We start from the raw sequence: 17,925 nt of genomic DNA on the forward strand, positions 1-17,925 counted from the left end.
GTTCTGAAGCAATGATCAAGCACAACAAGGTTAACAGACCAAAAACTCAAAAAGTCTTGTTTTCTTTTGTGATTCAGTTTGCGTTTAGATTTTTCAAATTGAGTCTTGAATGATATGGGGGAAGAAAATAACTTGGGGCAATGCTTTTCCACCTTCCTAATGCTTCAGTTCCTCATCTTGTGGTGACCCCCAACCATAAAATTATTTCATCACTACTTCATAACTGTAATTTTGCTACTATTATGAATCATACATGTAATTGTCATATAAAAATGGTATGCAAGGTATCTAATAAGCGGCCCTGTGAAAGAGTTGTCCAACCCTCCAAGCACAGGTTGAGAACTGCGGGCTCAGGATGAAGTAGAATCAGCTGTGTGATATGGTGCTCATGACTTGGAAAATATAAATGTGGAGAAGATGGTATCTTGATTTAATAAGTGGTTAAATGATATCCCAATTTTTCACTGATTATTCAATAAAACATGTCCAGATCACATTTGGATTTGAATTTGTTTTATATTTCCCCTTAAAAGAATGAAAAGTTAATTCTGGAGCATCAAGAAAAAGCCAACAGACTTCAGAGACGTCTAAGTCAGGCCGAAGAAAGAGCTGCTTCAGCATCCCAGCAGGTAGGGAACATCCTCATTATCCAGAGCTGATAAACAGCTTAGATTTCTTTTTCATCTATGAAATAAATAAGCAGAGTTCCTCAGACGTTCTCAAAGAACTGATAGTTTGATCTTTACTCGATTAATATATACAAACTTAGTCTCCTTAGTACTTGCAGTTGAAAAAGTTTATATATAAAATAGACTTCAGTATCCTCTGTCTGTACCTATATCTAGAACTACCATCTCTAGTAAAGTAGCTGGTAGCCAGACAGAACTTTAACTGGATTAAATGAAATAAAAATTGAGGTTGTACTAGCCAAACTTTAAGTGTTTGGTAACTGGCTAGTGGGAAGGTTGGAAAGAGCAGATATAAAACATCACTGTCTATACAAAAGTTTCTGCTAATGACAATTACTGGGCATAACATTCTGTCCAAAGTCAGGTACTTGTGTCTATATTTGAAAGTACTTTTCTGATGTTCCAAATTGTACTTTATTTTTATTTTAGGTTTTAAGTAGAAATGAAATATTTCAGGTACAAATTACCTTTATTTAATGTACATTTGTATATAACCAAATAAATCAAAAATTAAATATAAAAACTTAGCCATTGGGAAGTAATTTGGAAAATATATCAGTGGAATTCTAGAGTAAGTAAAGAGTAATTTCTCATAATGTACACACATCATATAAACAAAATGAGTCATTTCTTCTAAATTAGGAGTAATAACTACTCTTTGTAGGAATGAATAGAGACCAGTTCAGTGAGCATTCAGGCAATTGAAATGGATGGATGGATGGATGGATGGATGGATGGATGGATGGATGGATGGATGGGTGGGTGGGTGGAACAATGACAACGAAGTAAATGAAGTCAAACATACTGTTAACTAGCATTAGGTATAAATGTACTGTTACCATCGTAGTGTATTCTTAGCTACTGATGGCATGACATGTTGCTATGTGTAGCTGTGTTTTATTGTTGTTCTTTTGTGGTGGTTTGTTTTAGTTTTGAGACAGGGTCTCTCTCTCTCTGTAGCCCTGGCTGCCCTGGAATTCAATATGTTGACCAGACTGACCTCAAACTCACAGAGCTCTGCCTGGCCTGCCTCTCAGTCCCAAATGTTGGAATTAAAAGCATGTGCCACAACACCTGACTCTCCCTCTAATTATAAAAGATTAAAATCATACAAATACTCAACAGTAAATGACCAAATAAAACTGTATTCAGATAGGGAAAAGTTTGACTCTATTAAGAAAAATAAAGTAAATCTATTATGCATTTATTTCTGAGGCTGATAATCTAAGCAGTAAAGGAAAGTAGATTCAGACTTTTTTAACTACCAAAAGGTGTCTGTGTGCTCATTTAGAAAATATAAAAAGAAATATACTTCAAAACTGCAGGTAACTGGAAACAGTAGCTTTTGCCTGTAGTTTTGGGACTCATAAGACTGATGCTGGAGGACCACAAGGTTCAAGGCTAGTCTGGACTACAAAGTGAGACCCTGCTTTAAATAAGTAAACAAACAAACTGAAGGTAGAGGTTGTATATGAAGAGAGAACTAGAGTGAAGTATAGTTTGGAGAAGGAAACCAGCTTTATACTATATATTGTTTTGTATTGTTAGTTTAAAGCCTGCTTTATACTATGTATTGTTAGTTTTTTTTTTTTTTATCATATATACACATAACTAACCCCAGTTACTACTCAAAGGTCACTTTCCCCCTAGACTTGTCTTAAAATCTGTAATGATCTGATTACCAGCTCTGCTTTGTATTTGCCTAGGCCAAATTTGTGTGAGACACTTTGCTGATTAACTTTTATACGAATGTTTTCCCACCATCTGTGAAATATAGGAACTCAGAGTGTCACTCTGAGCGATGGACTGCCATATTTGGCATGCACTTCTCTAATGGGATTCAGACACTTCAAGAGTGAAAGAGAGTGGTCACATGAAAAGAGCTCTTCTGAGGCCTTCCACTTGGACTACCTAGTAGCTGTGCTCTGTTTTCTTCTCACACTCCCCACAGAGACTCCTTACTGATTGTTTATTTTGTTTGCAGCTCAGTGTGATTACAGTGCAGAGAAGAAAAGCAGCCTCCATGATGAATCTGGAAAATATTTAAACATATTCATAGTTCACTGACAGAACTGTAGAGTGGGAAAAGCTGTTGTACCAAAGCGTATTGACATGGAGAAGCCTGCAGAGAATGGCGAAAGCTTGTGTCATTTTGCATAAGCATTTTCCATTCTGTTTTGAGGGTTACTGGAAAACAGAACAGTGACAGCTTCCTGTAAGTAAAAAATATATAATCCTATATTTGAGCTTCAGTGGAGAATAAAGCCAGCTGAGAAGAACACACTGCCTTTATCAATGTGTCTATTTTTAATTCCCTTTTTTTCCTTTGGGAGAACATAATATTTTCAAAAGAGGTTTAATAAAAGCCCTGGAATTTGATATTTCAGGTTCTAAGATTTGGAGATTTAATATCTCATTGTTATTCCTAAGTCATTTTGATAGTTCTTAAGAGTCCCTATTTTACTATGAACTCATAAATGTAATAAATTATGTATTTTGTAAAATGATGTTGTCATGTATTTGAATACATAATTGTAATGACTCATTTTTAACTACATAGCTTTATGTATTTATAGACCTTGACAATATTTAAGCATTTAGGAGGGGGTTTTATTCTTTTCTTTTTCTTCAAAGTTTACTAATCAGATGGAGATCTTAGATTCTAAGGTTCCAATCCTTGAGTTGTAGTCCTGCAACACTGCATAGATCACTATACGTTCTCTTTCTGGTTTGAGTTTCCTTCACACTGGGATAGCAGACAGGTTTACATCTGAATAACCAGCTAGAAGGCTTTAATGTTTTCCAAATGAGTTGAAGTCAATGTGCAAATATCCGTGTATATGCATTTACCCTTAATGTTTGGTGCTAACAAGATGACATACTCCCAGGAATCTTTGTCAAGGAGTTGAGAATTGAAGTCCTGAAGTCCTGAGAATGTAGGGTTTGCCTCAGATGCTTCCATGATATGGCTAACAGCTTCAGCCTCTTCCACGCCACTTTCCTCTTTCTTGTGCTGTAAACTTGGTGGCCTTCTTTAATTATGTTGGTACTTTAGCCATCCTTGCATCAACAAAGCAGGCTTGCATAGACTTTTGCATGAAACCTTCAGATTTTATATATCCCTTCCTCAGATAACAGTTTTCTAACTTGAATCTATGTGAACCCTCTCTTATTACAGTGTTCTTTCTTAAATAGTGAGCTTTTTTTCACTCATTGCACTTGTCAGTAATTATAATTAACTGGTCTTTTTTTACTTTTGGAAGGTTCTTGAGACAAAATAACATCTATTCTCATTCACCCCTATGTCCTTAGCACCCTGCTGAGTTCCTGGCACCTTCAAGGAGTGGAGTAACTGTCCATAAACTTAAGTTTAAGAACATGGTCATGCAGAAGGGGCTGTTTGTTAGCTGAGCTGAGGACTCCTCTCTGCATCTAACAATAGCCTCTCCAGGTAGCTCTCTCCCTGCGTGTTGAGTACTCTCCTGGAGGAGGATACGCTGTAGAGTGAGTATGTCACTCTGACCTCTGAAACTGCTAGTAACTCCTGAGTGGCAATGCTAGTGGAATCTTAACATCTCATGTACTGGTCAATCTTCACTTCATGTACAAAGACAGTACCATTTCTGTGAACTGTGTTTTAGGAGACAGAGAGAATGAATAGGAAAGAGAAAAGAAATTACCAAAATCTAAAATTGAAGACAACACACTAGTTCATTTTATTTATTCATGCATCTTTTATTATGTCTACCTGAGAAAGAAAGGAGATGTGATTACTACTTCTTCCCTTTGTGTACAAATATGCAAACTGGGGCAGTCAGTAGTCTCTTAATTCTCCTCTGGTGTGAGAACTCCAACTACCCCACACACAGGAGAAAATTAGCAGCAATTCAGCTATTCAGTTATTCAACGGATAAAATTTCCTAGATGCACTGTCTTGTTAGAGCAACTCTCAAACAAATCATCATGAAAATTATTTAAATTATTATATAAATTTGTTCTTTGGCCATAGCACATTTGAGCATTTTTTCGAAAATAGCAAACTTAGGGGCTGAAGAGTTGACTCGGCAATGCATGAGCACTTACTGCTCTTCTGAGGACCAGGTCTAGTTCCCAGAACCCACCTTTACTCCAGTTCCAGGAGATGGAACACCTTTTCTAGCTTCTATGGGCACTTGCTTTATGTGCACACGACAATACAGGGACACACACACACACATAATTAAAAATAAAATAGATCCTTTTAAAAAATAACAGATTTAAATAATATAAATGCAGTATACATGTAGGAAAAATCCTCAAAAATAAGAAAAAAATGAATTGAAAGCAAACAAGCAAAACTTTTAACTGGGCACTGTGGCTCACATCTGTAATTTCAGCACTCAAGATATTGAGGCAGAAGGATGACTTTGAATGTAAAACCAGCCTGGTTACATCATGAATTCTGACTGAGTCAGACTAAGCTATAGAGTGAGCCCTGTATCAAAACAAAAGAATAAATTAAAATAACAAAGAAAATGGTATTTGTAGAAGTAAAATAATAAATCTGTAGTAAACTTGGTTATCAAAAATAAATTTTGGGGGTTTAAGGAAATGGTTACACAGTTAAGGGCAGCACTGGCTGCTCTTGCAGAGGACCCAAGTTTGGTTCCTAGTACCGCTGTGGCTGCTCACAAGCATCTATAACTGTAGTTTCAGAGGATCTGATACCCTCTTCTGGTTTCCATGAGCATTGCATACATGTAGTGCATAGATGCACATGCCGGCAAAACACCCACGCATAAAACTAAACATAAATAAAAATGTGTTTAGTTCCCTAACCATGTGAATATGCATGTGGTTCTAAAGGCAAAAGGCACTGACTGCTTTCTCTTACCAATCATTATAACATAAATGACATAATCATTTGTGGTAATAGTAATACTATCATTTGTATAGCAGTTGTTACTATCACTTGTATGAAGAGGAAAAATAGCTATTTACATACATTGGAAAAGATATCTTAATTTTTTACAGTACTTAACCACTTTTTAGCATAAGAATTTACCATAAAACTTTGCAGTGGATTGTGGATATTGCTCAGTAGAAGAGCACTTACCTGTATGTATGCCTAGTTTCAATCTCCAGTATTGTTAAAAGCAAAACTCCTCCACATCCTCCACATTCCTACAGGCACTCCAGCATGGATGCTATGACCCTATCATCCAGTCATTGTTACCTTACTTGGTAACAAATCAGAACCCTTCAGTATGGTTGCTTGATACATTTCCAATCTGGTCTTTGTTGCTGCCTGTACCTAAGAACACCAAGAAAGACCCAACCTTTTGCCTTGCAAATGTTCATTTATACTACACTAATCATGTTTCTTTATCCAACCTAATAATCCTGATCAACAACAAAATTGATAGTCTTCTTAAGTAACTCCCTGTAGCATCCTAGTAATCATGATTCATTCCTTTAGTGTTTATTGAAGCCATTTAATTTCTTTGATAAGGCATTATGGAAATTTTCACTCAATATTTTTAGTTGATGGTAACCAAGTACTTTCTTGAAAGGAAAAAGTGCCAGAAGAATGTAGTATGATGTGTAAGGAAAACTGTTACCACTTGGATCTGTGAAAATAGAGACTAGCATCTCCTCTTATGTAAACTAATATAGAGGATAAAAAAATACTAGAAAAGTAACAATCACAGTTTTACTTACACCTAAAATAATTTATTGGAGAATTGTCTCAGATCTGTGACTGTAGAAGGAGACTGTTCTTTTGTTTCCCTGCCCCTCAGACCCAAGTAATCACACAGAAACTATATTAATTACAACACTGTTTGTCCTATTAACTCAGGCTTCTTATTAACTAACTCTTACATCTTAAGTCAACCCGTTTCTATTAATCTGTGTATTGCCACAAAACTGTGACTTTACCCGGTAAGGTTTTGTTCTGGCATCTTTCTCCTTTGGCAGCTACATGGCGTCTCCTTGACTCCGCCTTCTCGATATATATATATATATATATATATATATATATAGAGAGAGAGAGAGAGAGAGAGAGAGAGAGAGAGAGAGAGAGAGAGAGAGATAAGAGAGATAGATAGATAGATAGATAGATAGATAGATAGATAGATAGATAGATAGATCGATCTTCCATCCTGGCTATATTCTGCCCTGCTATAGGCCAGAGCAGCTTTATTCATTAACGAATAAAAGCAACACATATACAGAAGGACATCCCACATCACGCGACAGATGTGCTGATACATATTACTGGTGTGTATTTATTGATAATATATGGAGTAGTAGGCATCTGTATTTATTATCACATATAATCCAACACTGCTACTTGGTGGCAATGATTTCCTTCCCAATAATGGGAAGTATTGCAAAGGTTAAATATTTGCCAGAGTCATTGGATTTAGAACTAGGATTCCTTACAGTAGGCGGCACAGCGTCTTTTAGTTTGTAGTGTCTGCTGGCATTGATTCAGCAGCAGCCTTTATAAATGTTCTTGGTGCCTGGGATAGAACTCACATCAGCATCTGGGTGCTCTCTGAGGCTGATTGACATGCCATTCTTTTTAGGTCCAGGTCCATGTTCTTCATCAAAAACACAGTCCCTAGTCAAAAGTACATCACATTCCTCACAAGAACACCAGTCTGGTTCTTCAGAGAAAAAGCTCTGCTTCCCTGGTCCAGGCTTCTCATTAGTTCCCTTTTCTGCTTCTGCAATAAATACCATGTCCAGTAGCAGTTCAAGGGAGAAAGATGACTTTGGCCTACAGTTCCAGAGGGCTTGAGTTCATCATGTTGGAGACAGCTTGGCATGGGACAGCACCTGGCTGATCATGTCCTGATGCGCACACAAGAACCAGGAAGTGTAAGCAGGAAGTGAAACAAGGCTTTGACCCCCCCAAAGCCTGTCCCCAGTGACAGTCTTCCTCCAATAAAGCTGCCCCTCCTAAAGGTTCCACAACCTCCCCAAACAGTGCTGCCAGCTACGCAGCGTTAAATACGTGAGCCTTTAGGAGACATTTCTTCTTTAAACCACCACATCCACCTATGCCCATGATTTGTATAGATTTGATCTTTTAATGATATCCAGTGCCCTTCTCATTTTTTACTGCTTCATCTCTCATTCTCTAAGTATATTAACACCTTCTCTTAAAGCCCTCATAGTGTCTGTCTTGACCATTCTGTTGATGAAACTTCCCATTGTGTTTTTATTTAATACATTGAGATTTTTGTTTCTGAAATTTAAATTTGATTTTTAATATTTTTATCTCTTTACTAAATTCCTCTTTTGTATCCTGTGTTGACTTACTTCAATTCAACTGCTTTTGACTGGTGTTCTGTTTAAATTTATTCAGAAGTTTATTTTATGTCATCATTGGTTTTGTTGAACATTTTTGAAGGCAGTTCTTTTGAATTCTCTGTTTGAGATTTGATCTAATTCATCATTAGAATGCATTTCTTTGGAATTAGTCATTTTCAGCAGGAATCATGCTGTCCTGGTTTTTCATGTTTCATTTTATCTTTCTGCCATGGCATTTAGGTTATTTGAGTTGTCGGTTGGATTTTTGTTGTTTCAAGTCAGCCATATTCTTTCATTTGGTGTATCTGTGATGTTCAAATCAGACTCGGCTTAGTACTGCTGACTGGGGGCAAGTCAGTAAATAACCCTCAGCTATGCCTAGGCTACTACGCTTGATTACCAGCTGTTCTCCAAGAGCAGAGTACTAATTGCAGAACTGTCACTACCAGGAGATGGAAATACAGCACAGGCGATAACAGCCATCACTGTCTTAACTCCAGGAATTGAAGAGGGTGTAAAGGAACCAGGATAGTACGGTGTGAACTACAATACCTATTTCCTCTGGGTAGGAACGGCAAGGAGATGAGCAGAGAGCACGACTGGAGCCCTGGAGCTCCAGGGACAGAAAATACTCAGTAAAGGGGGAAGATAAGACAGCTCCATGAGAGGGAAAGGGAAAGAACAAAGTAAAGGAACGCATTGGGGTAATTTAAAATGACCTCGGCGCTGAGGCAGGAAGACCTCCAACTCCAGCCTCCTGTGTCTGAGCTGCACTTGGAAAAGCTTACTGAAGCCAAAGGACAGATGAGGATAAGACAGGGTCAGCAGTGAGGCCAGGGTCCCAGAGGAGGAGCGGGTGTGCAGAGGCCATGGAGGATGCTGCTTACTGGCCTGCTCCCCGCGGCTCCTCCTGCTTTCTTACAGCACCCAGGACCACCATTTTCTCAATTAAGTTTTCTTATTCTCAGATGACTGTAAACTTGTGTCAAGTTAACATAAAAACTAGCCAGCATGTGGTATAGTTGTTCGGGTTCTTTGTTTTGTTGTTTTGTTTTGCTTATGTGCCACTCAGCTCCCAAATAAATACATGTAGACTTATTCTTACTTATGAATGCCCAGCCTTAGCCTGGCTTAATTCTAGCAATTTTCTAACAAATTAACTCATTTATCCTCTTCTATTTTTTGCCTCTGGGCTTTTTACCTTTCTTTAGTCTCTATGTCTTTCTTCCCTTCTTACTCCATGGCTGACTGGGTGGCTGGCCCCACTGTCCTCCTCTCCTCCTTTTTCTCACTCCTCCCTCTTCCCATGCTTCTTCTTCTATTTATTGTCTCTGCCTGGCCATTGTCTTTTTATTTATTGTCTTTCGATTTATTGTCTCAGCCCTGCCTATCCCTGCCTTGCAATTGACCGTTCAGCTCTTTATTAGACCACCAGGTGTTTTGTGCAGGCACAGTAACACAGCCTCACAGAGTTAAACAAATACAACATGAAAGAATGCACCACATCTTTGCATCATTAAACAAATATTCCACAGCATAAACAAATGCAGCACATCTTAAACTAATATTCCATACCAGCATACCCATTAAATTTAAATGAGGTATTAACTAAGGGAAGGACATAAGTGAAGGAAAGAGCACTGTGCAGGTCCGAGGTCTGTGTGTCATCTCTCACCTAGATTCAGGTGCTGCGCCTTCCCCTGCTGACGATATTCTCCACTGACACCGCCTGGGCTCCCAGAGGGGCCTTTGCCTCAGTGTCTACCTAGCCCACTCAACAGGGCTTTGGAAATGGCCTCTTCCTCACAGTAAAATGTGGGGAAAGCAAGCTTCTTCCTCCTCATCTGTTATTGAAAGTGCAGGGTGGATTTCCTGAAAGCTCTCCCTTAAGCAGAAGTCCCCACCCTCTCTATTACTCACTGGGAAGAAACCATTTCTAGGTCAGATTTGAGCCCTCTTGAGTACACACTGAACTCTCTCCAGTTTTCCTGTTTCCCTCCTTCCACTGCTACTGAAAGCAAGGTTTTTCTGTTGTCATCTCCTCACAGAGCTTCCAACAGTCTGTACGTGCATGTCATTCACCTGCCATCTTCAAGAGACTCCAACACTAATCCAAAAGCCCTTCATTAGTACCTTGAAAACTTCCTGAGTGTCTTTATATCCAGTGTAACTTACTTGATAGTTCCAAACCTAGAAAACCAAAGTGTCCATAACCTAAATACAAGGCAAGTAGGGGGACATCCTACTTTTCTAAATAAAAAGAAGTTAACAATTCAAACACTGAAGCTGGAGCAGAGCCTCAGCTAGGGAGGAAAAGAAGGAAGTCTGCTGTTGAGGATGCTGTGTGGAGAAACAATAGAGGAAAAGATGTGCTTCATGAAAAAAAATTGCTTTACATTGGAAGTAATTCTGCAGTTAGAAACACCAGTCAAAAAAGCAGGTAAAAGAACTAACTAGCCCACAATCAGCAGACACAGTATGGAAGCTCCGTCCCGGCCAAGCCAAGCCACAGCGAGACTGTCAGAACAGACTGCCATGTTTAGAATGGCAGTGCTGTGCATTTTTCTTTGCTGCGCTTCTTGACTTGGCACTACTTGTTTTTGTTTAAGACTGCCTCCTTTCAGCTTCAGCTCCTTACTGGGTTTACAATCACCACTACAACCAGCAACATTGCTCACCCAGTTATAGAAATGGCTAGGTTTGTTATGCTTAATATCACACACAAAAAAATGTTGGAGATTTTTGAATTACTTGAATTTGAAGTGTCAAAACAATCCTCATATCAGAAACTGGCTTTAAAGGATTTTCTATATCTTCCAAATATTGTTCAACTATAGAGAATTATTCTTTGCATTCCTAAAAGGAGTATTTTCTCTCTTCATATGTGCATTTTACCGTAAGTATGTACGTTACAGCTAAAGTAATTTCATTCTTCCTGCAAAAGACAGATCATAGTGCCTAACAGACTGGCCTTGTCATTTCATGCTTATAGTCTCTCAATGTGCAAATCCAAAGCTGTTGATTTTACTAGATGTGATTTGATGAAGTTCACATATATGTATATATGTCCTCAAGAGCATGTGAATTGTTTTATGTGAACTACTTTCATATTGAGAGCAGCAGAGCCTGGAGACTTTGTCTCAGACTAGCTGGAAATGGTTTCCAGATCTCCCCACAGATGGTGAGCCTCAGTTTCCTCATTGCCAAAATGAGAACAGTGCCTGCCCAAAGACTCAACAAATCGGTGTACGTAATACAGTCCAGTGCTTGCCACTTGATAAGCCCAGTCTAGTTACCAAGTCTGGAGGCTCCTCTGAAAGCTGTACAGAGTGACAGATCTGCCATTTGGAAGTTGTTACTGTGGAGATAGCATTGGCAAGGTTACAGCTAATTAGGGGAAGCGGTTCATTTCAGCACAGCATGAGTCAAGGAAACAAGACTAGGCTGCTGCAGCAATCTAGCAAGAAATGAAGAACCCTGAAGAGGTGATGGAACCACAAGAAATGGAAATTGTTGGGGTGGTAAAGACCTTGAAGAACAATGGGCCATTGAAGAAAGCATTCACAAAGGATTCCCAGGGTGCTGCCGCCTAAAACAAGAGACAAAAGCTGAATACCCAGACTTCAAGCATCTGTATGATCTGAGAATTACTCCGCCTTGAGAAAGCAGTACACTCAGTAGAATTCAGCTGCATGGAGAGCGGCAGAAACCAAGGAATGGACAGGACAGAACAGACTAGCTTTTAATCCTTTTCAGAGACACAGCTCTCCAAACTGTGGCACAGACCAGGCTGAGTGTCTAAAGCAGTTCTGAGCATTAAAGAGAAACTGGAGGAAAGATTTCAGTGCTGCCGTTAATGGCGGTTTGATGCAGATGGCTAATGTTTCAAAGGCAGAACCATTTTCTCCTTGATTTGGGTGGAAACATGAACTCAAATCCCAGGTGCAACATTTCCCATCACAGATTACAGAATCTCCAACACTGGCCCTGCCTTTGGCTCCTGGGGACTTAATTTCCCCAGGGAGCTATTGTGACTACTCAACTTGAAGACCTTATAGGAAGAATCACAGTTACTTGTCTCTGGAGTCTTAGAAGAGTGAGCAACATGGAAGTAAATAGTCACTAAGGAGGACAAGGAGAAATAAACAAAGGTCTAGCTAACTATTGACAATTCATGTTAGAAGACACTCTTTAAAATTAAAAATTCAAGTATAGAAGTAATGACGGCTTCTAATCATAATCTACATGGGGATGTGTATGCTACATCAGGCTTACTGTTCCCAACACAAGGGTACATTTGACTGGGCTGATTGTGTAAGACTGTGCCCACAGCAAATATTCAAAACTAAAAATTAGGAGGCACAGTTTTGCCAATTCCCAATACTATGATCTTAGACATCCTTTTTGTGGAATGTAGGTCAGTTCCTCTTATTTGACCTACTGTTCCAGTGTTGTGCTCAAAGGAATTTACTGAAACCACTCTGAAAAAATGTTAAGCACTTCATACTTTATAACCTTCAGGAATAACTTCAGCATGGGCACGTTTATCAAGTCATAGCCGATTCCTGGAGCATTCTAACAATGAAAAGCTACGGCTTACCATAGTTCAATGCTTAGCACATGCTTTGCAGATCTTTTTCTTTTTTGGTTTTTCGAGATAAGGTTACTCTGTAGTTTTGGAGCCTGTCCTGAAACTAGCTCTCATAGACCAGACCGGCTTTGAACTCAGAGATTCACCTACCTGTCTCCAAGTGCTGGAATTAAAAAGGTGTGCACTACCACCACCCGGCTGCAGATTTTCTGTAAAATACAACTCCAGTAAAACACCAAAATGTCAGTCTTTGCAGCAGTGGAGACGGAAAGCAGGGTCTTTCACACACTGGACAAGTGTTCTGTTGCAGAGGCACACCCAATTATGTCTTTTAGGGTTGTTGTTTTTGAAGATTTGAGATAATACCTAGTGATTCTTCTTTCTCAAGCTCCCAAGTTGCCTTGCCTGGCATCTGCCTGAACTCCTAACTTGGGAGGTTGGGGTAGGGTAGGCAGCATAAACCTCTGAAAAAAGGAAGGCTCCTGAGCCTTAAAGACTGTATGGTTATGTGAGGAATAGACCACGGCTCAGCCTTTAAACCTAGTCTGTGTTGCTTTAACAGTTGTTTAGATCCAAATTATATCCTGGAAAGAGCTCAAGGTGTTCATGGAGGGGTGGAGGGGAGTGGACAACACACAGGGCAACTGTGAGTGAGTGTCTAGAAACCGGCCCAGTGATTCCGTGTCCTGCAAGTGTGTCCTACAGTTCTCGTTCTCCATGTCAACAGTTCGACAACGAACCCACGGTAAGGCCCTTAACCAAAAGCAGATTAACAGACCACTTTAAAAATGTACTGCAAAATGCACAGCATTTATTCACATAAGACAAAAAGGCACAAATTCTACTAAATAGTTCAACAAAAAATACAGCTGTCTTCAACTAGTTTTATAAATACCTTCAAAAAGGGGGTAGAAATAAATACAGGATTGGGCCGTGTAATATAAAATAGTCATCTCTACATATACTTTGTTTAACTTCTGATTTTAACTCTTCATGCACCTTTTTTTTTTTTCAATTTTAGCTGAATGGACACCAAGCTAGGCACATAGTGAAAAATCCTCTGTACAAGGTTACAAATGTAATGACAAGTTTGTCCATCTTAAAATAATTAAGATTTGTACACAACACAAAAAACCCTTCATTTAAATTTTGTGTTTATAACCTAACAAATGACATTCCAGGCAACTTTACAAAAATTTAACTAGCCTACATTTTGACATAATACATTGATCATAATCAAAGGTATTTCTTGGTCAGGATGCACAAGGAAGATCCAAAAGAACAAACAAACAAAAAAGCTGCATACTAATATAGAATGCAAGTGGGTAGGTGGGCTGTGGCTGCTATGGCCGCCTCATACAGAGTTCCCAGCATGACATGAAACTAACTTACAAAGCTATGGTTACACTGTCAGAAACCGTGCTCTATACCATTTGCATTTCAAAGCAGTAATAAAAAAGTGTGGGCTTTTCTTTTTTGTTTTGTTTTTGTGGGGGAAATTTTTTTATTTTTTTATTTTGTTTTGTTTTTTGGTTCAGCATAACTTGGAACATTTGAAAGCTTTTCAACCTAAATGTGGGGGAAAACAGGTAAGGCATTATTTTTGCACAAAACTAGCATTCCTAATAGTGCAAATGGATCTGGTGCCTCTTAAAGTGGTGAGAGGCAATACACTTACTAGATTAATTTAGGTTTTCTTTCTATGGCTTCACAAATTATTCCTCTATAAATTCTCTTCTCACCCAGTGCTGTTGCTGTACTCAAAAAATAATTAGGTAAGAGTCCAACCTTTTCCTGGATCCAGCAAAAGGTTTTTGCTCATATGCAAAACATCTAATTTTCAAATTAAGCTACAAGCGAAAGTACAACTTGGACTCCTAAGAACCTTCAAATACCGGTAGCAACAAGCTGATCTGGACAGCAGTCTCAAAAGGAGCTCCACAGCTCAAAAATAGTCAATCTAAAACCTGGGTCATCCTTTCCCCGCCCCTGAATTAGCTACTACAATGTACTTGAGAAGTTAAGACTTGGTTTGAAAATGTCGTACATACAATGGATGCATCAGATCTGTCATTTGATCATCTGATAAAAACTTGCATAGCAAGATGGAATTCAATAAGCCTTTTCTGTTGTTGACGATCATCTGGAAGACTTGAAAGCTTCTACAAACTCAAAGCATTGCTCCTTAAATATCAGAGTGTCCCTGCCACATGGAAACAGATGCATAAATGAATCAGGAATCTGAACATTGATATTAACAAACTAAGGGTAATTTAGGGGAAACTGGGCTTATTCCAAATGCCCTTACATCTAAATCTCATTGCTATTTCCTTCTCTTAAATTTGATTCACAACTACATTGAATGCCAAAGAAAAAAACAGGACTTTAACACTATCCACTTGTCTGAATACATACGCACTACATGAGTGCAAAAACAGAACATTGTACTCAAATTTAATGCTAAATTTATTATTGCTGATAATTTACTAGTTATTGCCGTTTGCAATTCGAAAGTCCAAGTTACGAATAAGAGTTAAGAACTCCAACTCCAGAAAACCTATTCAAGGGTTCACTGACTTTCTTGTATAGCCTTGGTCAATATAAGAGCTTGACACAACATATTGCCTTTCTATTGTTCTAAAATATAACCTATTTTACCTTTTTTTGTTTTTTTTTTTTCCTTTTTGCTTAAGGAATCCGCTCATTGTGGAAGCCTGGATTCCCCAAATATGTAATAATGGTCGACTCTGGGAAGTCAGAGTCACCAGAGTCTTGACGTTATTCACTTGAACTTGAATTCACTGTATTATTGGAAGCCAGATGGTCAAGTACTGGCAGTAGCCAGGGAAATCCCAATTGGGTCCAAGGACCGGCAGCTACAAAAGAGGAAGGTCAAGAGGACGAGTAACACTTGGGCCTCAGCTGCCCTTTCTCACAGAACTTTTTCAACATCCTCTCCACCCACCCTATGTCCACAGCCCACTCGGGGCCTCAGGACCTGCTACACAGGCCCTAGGTCTGACTTCAGCAGCTCCGCTCTGTCCCTCCATCAGTCCTTCCATCAGTGCCTGCTGTGTAAACTCTTCCCCTGGATGCCACGTGTGCAAGATCCCAGTGTTGCTGGAGCTTCTGAGTCCCAGCTACTCATACCAACAGCCTGGGAGCCAAAATGCTGTCAGCATTTACCATTCCTAGAAAATAAGCTTTGTAGGCTATAAATAGTAAGTGAAGGCTTCTATAAATAGGATTTATTCATAACACAGAATTCTATCTGATTCTGTACTCAGAGTATCCAAGAGTTTGTGCTTTGGGAAAAAACGTAGAGGGCAGTAATACACGGTTGCCTCTCAAGCCTGGCCCTCTAAAGTTGCTTCATTTCTAGTGTTCAGGTTCTAATCTTAGTGTCTTGTAGTTACAATCTACTCTTCTGTTTGCTCAACAAGTTGCAAATAACACAAACTTCTCACAACAGTGATTTATAAATGACTCTGGAAAAATTCAATCTGAATTGCAAGGAAATACGTTTGTGTAGCTCTGAAATAATGGGATTTTGCTTGCCCCCATGTCAGACCTCTCAGCACGGCCAGCAACAAGCCACATGCTTCCACACCGTCTGTTTGATCAAGAGGCCAAGATGCTTCTCCTGATGATGTCTGTCCTCCTGCTGATGGTGCTGCTGGCATGAATACATTTCTTCTCTGATGCCTCACTCTCCGAGTCACTCATTTCCACATCAGGAGCATACCCATCGTTCTCACTGTCGGATCTTAACCTGTTCTTTGCCCTTTCCTTGCCTGGAACTCGGCCTAAACCCAGGTGGGGGCAGTCTGAGTGCTGGTGGCAGGCCCCCCCACGGGCTTCTCCTTGCTGCTGCCGTTCCCCCTTCTTTGGAATCCGGAATCCTCCCCAGCTTTTTACTGGGCTGGCAGGTGTTATAGGCACTTTGACTAGGGAGCCATTGCACTTGGGCACAATCTCCTTCCTCATGCCAGGTGCTGACTGCCCTATTCCAGGGGAGGTGGCAGCTCTTGTGTTGTCCAGATGCCTCTGGGATGTGTCTGTGGACCTGAGAGGCTTGTGACTCTGTTTAAAAGATTTGTCCTTTAAGTCTCCTTTAATGAGATCACAATGAAAACGATTGTCTCTTCTTTTCCCATGGTCTGGTGTCACCACACCGTTTTTCTGTTGTGCTGATATGAGACGTGCTTCTGCAAAAGTCTTTTCAAAGCTCAGAAAGTTCTCTGCAACCCCCAGCCCCTCCCTCCTAGCGCACAGATCCGACTGCTTTAGCCGGGTCTTACCCTCACCCCTAGGACTATTCTGCAATGCATCTCGCTTATGGGACTTTTTCAGCGAATGGACCAAGGAAGTACTACCCATTTGTTTCCTGAAGAATGCAGAATGCCACTTCAAGTCCTCTATCTTGGGAGCATTGGGACCCACAGAAGGACTATTGAATAAAAGCATGTTCTCCAGTGAGGAGGAGCAGGAAGAAGGCACACCTACAAACAGAAAACCACAAGGGAAAAATTACATAAGCAAATCCAAAAGAATACAGTTCTAGACCTGAAGCATCATTACACAAACTTCCCACCCAAGAGTCAACAGCTCTTTGTAAAAAAATAAAAAAAAAGTGTTTTTAAAGACATGACCTGATTCAAGAATCTGCTTTCAATCTAAGTAGTCAGAATCATACATTTTGTCCAAAACCACCAAGCTACAACATTTCCTGAAACTGTCTGTTAAAGGACAAAATTCAAAGAGGACCTGATTTTCAAAGGGGGATTCATTCAGAATCCTTCCGGTGGCTGCCGCTCCCTCTACCTGGCTACAGAGCAGTGACTGCACCGTCCGTCCACCAGTCAGCACCCACCGTCTTCCTCCCTGAGACTAAGCAGAGCTCAAGTTTCTATCTTCAAAGGCTCGTTGAGGACAAATACATGTAAATGTAGAAACTAAATAAAGGTAGGTGTTCACAATAATTCTGGACATGAGATATTGAAAAAAAGTTCATTCACTATATGCAAACTCTATTGGGTTCAAGTTGTCATCCAGGTTAAAGATAAGTTAGTCTTTTATGCAAATCACAAAACTTAAGTTTCACAGCTTAACCTAGGCTAGTAAAAGCTTACATTTTATGAAATACGAATTTTCATCTCTTGATAGAAACTGACACTTCCTATTTTTTAAAACTATTTTTTATTTTTATTTCATGTGTATGGGTGCTTTGCCTGCATGTATGTCTGGGTGCTACATGGGTACAGTGCCTGTGAAAGCCAGAAGAGAGTATCTGATCCTCTAGAACTAAAGTTTATTGTAATAGACAATTGGGCGCTGCCGTGT

At 39.6% G+C, this 17,925-nt stretch overlaps 2 protein-coding genes across 6 annotated transcripts in view; one reads left to right on the forward strand and one right to left on the reverse strand.

Moving 5' to 3' along the window:
* The window catches only part of Sclt1 (sodium channel and clathrin linker 1), a 108,201-nt gene extending 105,084 nt beyond the window's left edge, over positions 1-3,117 (forward strand). The window contains exons 20-21 of one of the 2 annotated variants that reach the window (XM_038347758.1): positions 534-629; positions 2,674-3,116. In XM_038347758.1, the coding sequence (XP_038203686.1) occupies positions 534-629; positions 2,674-2,736 (159 nt within the window). In that variant the 3' untranslated portion in view covers positions 2,737-3,116. Of the gene's footprint in view, positions 1-533; positions 630-2,673 lie in introns of both variants that reach the window. The other variant, XM_038347759.1, reaches the window with a different exon arrangement.
* Positions 3,118-13,373: 10,256 nt separating this feature from the next.
* The window catches only part of Jade1 (jade family PHD finger 1), a 54,999-nt gene continuing 50,447 nt past the window's right edge, over positions 13,374-17,925 (reverse strand). For all 4 annotated transcript variants that reach the window (XM_038347202.2, XM_038347201.2, XM_038347203.2 and 1 more), the window contains exon 11: positions 13,374-17,084. In XM_038347202.2, the coding sequence (XP_038203130.1) occupies positions 16,204-17,084 (881 nt within the window). In that variant the 3' untranslated portion in view covers positions 13,374-16,203. The remainder of the gene's footprint in view (positions 17,085-17,925) is intronic.

Source organism: Arvicola amphibius, chromosome 11 (assembly GCF_903992535.2).
Source record: "Arvicola amphibius chromosome 11, mArvAmp1.2, whole genome shotgun sequence".
Classification (NCBI taxonomy): domain Eukaryota; kingdom Metazoa; phylum Chordata; class Mammalia; order Rodentia; family Cricetidae; genus Arvicola; species Arvicola amphibius.